General features: G+C 47.4%; 1 protein-coding gene across 12 annotated transcripts in view; it reads right to left on the reverse strand.

Annotated features, from left to right (window-relative positions):
• Positions 1-5,637, reverse strand: part of ZNF608 (zinc finger protein 608) — a 101,543-nt gene extending 95,906 nt beyond the window's left edge. For 3 of the 12 annotated variants that reach the window (XR_014951458.1, XM_085567284.1, XM_085567278.1), the window contains exons 1-2: positions 3,153-4,605; positions 1,157-2,207 (exon numbers count right to left, since the gene is read on the reverse strand). Coding sequence is in view for 11 of the 12 variants with exons in the window: in XM_085567284.1 (XP_085423410.1) it covers positions 1,157-2,044 (888 nt within the window). In the remaining variant the exon portion in view is untranslated. The other 9 variants (XM_021546249.4, XM_085567283.1, XM_085567280.1 and 6 more) reach the window with 8 other exon arrangements.
• Positions 5,638-6,260: the final 623 nt, after the last annotated feature.

Raw genomic sequence — 6,260 nt, forward strand, 5'->3', positions numbered from 1 at the left:
ATACTTGTAATCCTGGGCCAACACTCACCCTCTGGACACCCAGAAGATGGCTTCTGCCCTAGGGACTGAACTCCCACCAACACCAGAACACCCTTGAACCAGCAGCTGACAAAAGACAACAAGGTCTCATTCCACCTTTCCCAAATAATAGAGTAGTGGCCATCTATTCAGACAGAAAGCATCTGAAATAGAAAGGAATAAAACCACACACTCCCATCTGATTTCTTTCACACATTTCAACCATTCAACAAACAAGCAGCTCAAATCCAAGAGCCAGCATGGCTCAGAGAGGAAAACTCCAGACAGGAGACAAACGGCTCCACTCTGTTCCAAAAGCTGTTTTGCACACACAATTCTCAGCACAAGGTACATTTCCCTGCTCCCAGCATCCTCCTTCCAGGAAGACAAGAGACACTGCCTGTCTGCTGGCTTCTTCTGCCCAGTCACTACACCAGCTTCTAGGGCCTCTGGGCTACAGTACCATGGAAGACCCCAACACAATAAGCATCCTGCATCTCCTCAAAGTGCAACGGCAGAACCCTGGTCTCTGCTGACAGCTCCTGTTTCCTCCCCAAGCACAGCCTCAGCTCTAGGCAGAGGATCAGAGAAAGGGAGAGGGGTTCCTTTAGACACTGGGAGAGGAATGGCCACAAATGCCTGCTGATGCTGTGGTAGTCAGCACATTCAAGACCTGCTGTGCCTGGAGCCTGAGCTATGCAGCCCCAGCCTGCAAACATATGCCGTCCCACTGGTACTGCTGCTCTCTGCTAAAATTTAGGACAGCTTAGTCAGGGTCATCTCTGTTTCTCCTTCTGAGAAAACACAATTAAAACAGACAAAACAGAAACGTTCTCTAGGTCCGAAGACAGGAGAGGAAATCACAAGGAAGAGCAGCACACTGGAAACATAGTATCATCCATGTAGTGAAAAGGTCTCTCTGCCGGTTTTGTTGATTTTTTTTGTTTGTTTTTTTGGGGGTTTTTTAAGTGTTTTTGTTTGGTTGGTTTGTTTTTTGTTTTTTTTAAAGGAAGGAGGAAGGACATATGCATGTCAGAAATACACAGCAGGGAAGACAGAGGAGCCAGACATACAGTCATGGGACACTCATTATAGACATGGGGAAACACAGAAGAGGTGGAGAGGTGCTTTATCCTACCTTTTCTGTTTTCAATTTCTTGATTCGCCTGTGGCTCTCCTCCTCCTCCTCCTCGTCCTTCTTTACCAAAACAGAGTTCCCCATTAACCCTGAATCCGGGGTACTTTTGCTCACCTCACCCACAGCAGAGGAGGTACAGTGGAAGGGGCTGCTGCTTCCACCATTGCCTCCCTTGGCCCCGAAGCCATAGACGTGCCCAGAGGCAATTTGGCTATTGCCACCCCCACTGCCATTGGGGTGGCCCTGCTGCAGGTCATGCTGCTTGTCCTTCCTGGATTTTCCTGCATCCTTATCCCGCTTGGAGCCTCTGCTGCCTGGGGCTTTACCTGGTTTCTCCTCTTTGTTTTTCCCACAAGAGGCTATGGTGGTGGTGTTGCTGGTGTTGTTATTATTGCTGTTTGGGTTACTGCTCACACTTTGACCCAGTGCTGAATTCATGCCAGTTGCCTCTCCAGGGCGCCCTTGGACTTCCTGCCTTTTGCCACCACTGCTGATCTCAGGAATTCCATACAAGGCAGCAGAAGGAAGAGATTTATTAGCATCCTTAGAAGTTTTACTCCTTTTCACTTTGGATTTGCTAGTCTCTTTGTGAGAGGAATTCCCCTGGGGAGCAGAGGGCTGAACAGAAGTGAATTTTAGGCCATCAGCTAAGGCTGAGGTAGCATTAACCCCACTGGAAGCCAGACCCCCACAATCCTTGGAACTGGTGTTGCTGCTGCTGCTGGTATTAGAATTATTCATCTCAAATTTCTGTCTGTCCTTCTCTAAGTCGGCATCCAAATCAATTATTAAATTCCCAACACCGATTTCCCAGTCATCGCCACTGTCATAAGTGTCAACTGCGTTTGGATCCACACCTTTTCCTGCAGTGGAAGTGTTCAATGACATCCTGAAGATAAGATCTCTAGAGTAAAAATCTGATCAACTTTTCCTTGGAGATGTGGGGACATTCGTTTATCTCCGCTGGGCTCTCTCTTTAAGTTCAACTCTTCTTGTCTTCCTCCCCTAGGTGTGTCTAGGCTCACAACCTGCAGTCCACATCCAAGTTGTCCTGTGAGGAGGGAAATAGTCAAGTATTTCTTGTCTAGGTGTTACCACGATATAACATCACTCAATAAAGAGGGGGCAAGGTAGAGGGGAGCAAAAACATTCAGCATTACCATGTTATTAAGTTTGTTAAGCCAGAGACAGTGGCTGTGGTGTTTCATAATGAGCACTTTTAATCTAGTTGTATACCAACATCCACAACCTCTCTTTAAGAACCATGTCGATAAAAAACACAAAAAAAAAGGAAGGAAAAAAAAAGAAAAAATTATCTACCTTATTTAAATACACAAAGTTCAGGAAATACAGTCAGAGAAGTGGTGCCTAGCTGTTGGAGCACATGTTGTAATCTAACCCCTAGGACCACCACCTAGGCACAAAAAGGAGAAAAGGAAGGACACATGATTCACTCTTCAGTGCATTTCATGGATTTTGTGGCTTTAAACCAGAACCTTGAAGTTTTGTGATTCTCCTGTATTATCTTTTAACCCCCCCCTTCCACTTAATCTCTTGGTGGGGGGGAGGAAAGTGTTAAAGGAAGTGGGAAACCTCATTTTCCCCTGCCACAATACACCTTCTGTTAAAAACAACAACCTACAAACTCAAATGTTTACTGGAAAATATTAAAATCCATAGGTTAAAATAAAAAAAAAGTGAGAAGAAATAAAAATTCTTATTTCTTTAAAAAAATATCCTTAAGATAACAATTCTAAAAGCAGTTCTAATGTATTCCTAGGTCACACAATTGTTAGGTCTGTTAAATATAGTATTACTGACTGTACAGGAAACTGATTAAGACATACACTTTAAGTGATCTGCACCAAGGTGGCCTCAGTGACCGCAAGTGAGTGTGTGTTTGACAAAGCTTAGTTAAAACGATTTTTAAAGGGATCTCTCCCTTTTAACAGTCGACTGACCGAAATATTTATACATATATATGCATAATGCTTACCTTTAATCCTTTATCATTTTTAATTAAACCAGCAAATCAAAATGCTGTTCCCACTCGTCTCAGCAACAATTCTGTGCCTCATTTTACTTAAAGAGCAAGTGATCAAGAAGTAGAAAGCAAATACCATCTCAGCCAGTATAAATCGGTCAATAACATAACTCCCCCTACTTTGGCACACGGATCAGAAGTCCTTTTTTTTTGTTTGTTTGTTTGTTTGTCTAGGTTTTTTTTCGTCCTTGCTTAAAGAAAAGAAAAAAAGAAAAAAAAAGAAAAAAAAAACCAAAAATGCTGTGCCTCACAACTTTACGAGCTGGGAGGTAATATTTCACATTCAGAAGTGAAGCATCAAGGACCAGATTTTTTGTTTGTTTGCTTTTCCTGAATAAGCACCGAGAGGTAATAACCACCACAATAATATTAAAAAAAAAAAAAATAAATAAAAACAGGGAGAGAAAAAAAATGTTTCCCCAACTTCACACTCCGTCTTCAGCCCCGGACCTGGGAGCCATCCCGATCAGTAAGTAATGATCCCACGAAAGAAATCTACAGGCGCCCGGGTGTTACAAGACAACAAGACAGAATGTGCTAACATCGGGATAAATTAGTGAAAGGGAGGAAGGAAAAAAGAAGAAAGGACTGAAAATCTGGGCTGGATTCCGCCTGTTAGTTGGGAAGTGGCATTTTTTTCGCCCGTCCTGACAGATCTGATTTCTTGAAGTAACTTGAGGGGAAACAGGCGGGGGAGGCGGGGGGAGGGGGAAGAGGGGGGGCCGAGGAAGAAGAGGAGGAGGAGGAGGAGGAGGAGCGGGAGGGGGGGGGGAAATCACTGATCTGATAAACTGGTTATCAAAACATTTTGTGGGAGTGGAGGAAGGACTGCGTGCTCTGAAACGAACTAAATTTTCCCAGGAGTAAAATTTCGGGGAGGGGGGGTGCCTATCCCCGTCCGTTCGTCTGTCCGTCCCTCCCCCACCAGCGTTAGATCAGCGCTTTTTAAAAACAGGAATTAGAAAAAAAAAATAGCATAGGCATGTATAAGTTTCGAATGACTGTCTCGAGGGGGAAAAATAATAACAACAAAAAAAACCTGTGAGCTTGGGCTAGTCAGTCATGCGGTAAGTAATTCAGTAATTAGAGTCCGAGGAGATAAAGCAGACGACCTTTTTGTCAGGACAGATCGGTCCCACCTTATTGTCTCAGCAAATCTCGCAATCTATCGTTATCACCCCCTCCCCCTTCCCTATGCCTCCCTCCTCCCTCCCCAAGTCAGACGGTCCCGGAGCTTTAGCTTAGTATTTTTAATTAGCCGGCGATGGGAAGCTAAAAGCCGTAATGAATTGCCGGTGGCGGGAGGGCGGGGGGAGGAGGAGTGCAGAGGGTCCCGCCGCCGCGTCATGTGACGCCGCCGAGCTCCATTGGCCGCCGCCGAGCAGGGCCGGGGCCGCCCCTCACACACCCAGCGGGGCGGGCCGCGCCCTGCCCCGGACACGCCCCGCATCGCGCCGCGCCGCCGGCCCCTCCGCCTCTGCTGGAGTACCCCCAGGAACGCCTCGCCGAGCCCCCCGCACCTCCCTGAGGTGGCCCATTTACCTCAGGGCTTTCCCTTCCCTGCACCTCAGGGCCGGCAGAACGAGATGGCGATGGAAGCGGGCAGCCGCCGAGGGACCATCACACTACCACCCCCCAGCTTCAGCCTCGCGTTTCTGGTGTCTCGGTGTGATATGCGAGTTGCCTCCCGGTCTGTCGGTGGCCCATCGCTCCTGCTAACGAGCGCAGTACTCTGGGGGCCCGGGGGGGCGGGGAAGCAATGCAGACTTGGCTGTAATGGTGTCACTTTTATTCCCCACCTCCCCCACCCTGGGTTAGTTAAAACCCAAAAAAGGCACTACGCTTTAACGCCCCCCAAGTGCACCGTCAAGTATGATTTGTGTGGTACAGTGCTTTCACCCTCTTACTTCCCTCAAATAACTCACCCTGTTTGTGGGATTGTTTTGGGGTTTTCTTCCTCCTTTAAAAATCCCCAAGAATATTAGTTATCTCAACTCCCAAAACTCTTTAACACTCCCGTTTGTAGAGAAAAAAAAATCCCCTCTAATCTACCACGCAACCGTACTTACGGTCTGTATTGGATCGAGTTGACCTTTTCCTTCTAACTGCATTGAGTGTGTTTTTGTTGCAGCCGCTTTTTATTTTAGAAAAAAAAAAATCTAATGTCTTCAACAGATTTATTATGTTTGGAGGAAGACAGCACCAGATACCATGAACCTTCCTTTCTTTCTAGAAACAAAATTAAAACAACAAAAAAAAAAAAAAAAAAAAGGAAAGCAAAATAAAATAAAAACTGGGCAGAGAAGGCAAACGCGGCATGTGTGTCTGTCCCCTCACAGGCTGACACAGAAGCACAGGGGACAGGGGCGCTGCCCCCACGGCAGCGGCCGAGGCGGGGGAGTGGGAGCCTCGCTCCGCGCGGTACCTGAGAGGGACTTTTCTTTGTTCGCGATGCCCTTTCCCTGCTGGCCAATCAGCACCCAGCTTTTAGGAAACCGGGCCCTGCCATTGGCCCGCTCCTCCTGCCTGCCGGCGAGGGTGAGAGACACAAACACGCACCCGCTCACACCCCCGGCACCCGCTCGCACTCGCGCCTTGTAGCCGTGCTCATACTGCACCCCCTAACACACGCCCTCAACCCTCACCTCGCACACATTACATCCCTGCACACACTGCGCCCCCTCACACCCGCCCGGTACCCTCACACCACACCACCCCCTCACGCATTGTACACTCACACGTTCTGCACTCACGCACACTACACACACACACGCAGCCCCTCGCTCTGCACCCCGCAGCCTACACCGAGCCTCCCTGCTGCAGCCAGATACAAAATCATGTTTCCAATTTCAATTATACTACGTAACATTTAAAGCTGAGGGAAAAGAAATGGGAGGAAAAAAAATAAGAGAGGGGGAGGAGGGAAAAGAAAATAAGAGAGGGGGAGGAAGGAAAAAAAAAAGAAAACCAAGGTGAAGTGTAGCTCTGCCAAGACTCACAGGTCGGGAGGAAGACTCCTTCATTTCGTTTTAATTTAATTTCAGGGCAGTTTTCGAAGCC

The sequence above is a fragment of the Lonchura striata genome, chromosome Z (assembly GCF_050655825.1).
Source record: "Lonchura striata isolate lonStrDom1 chromosome Z, ASM5065582v1, whole genome shotgun sequence".
Taxonomy (NCBI): Eukaryota; Metazoa; Chordata; class Aves; order Passeriformes; family Estrildidae; genus Lonchura; species Lonchura striata.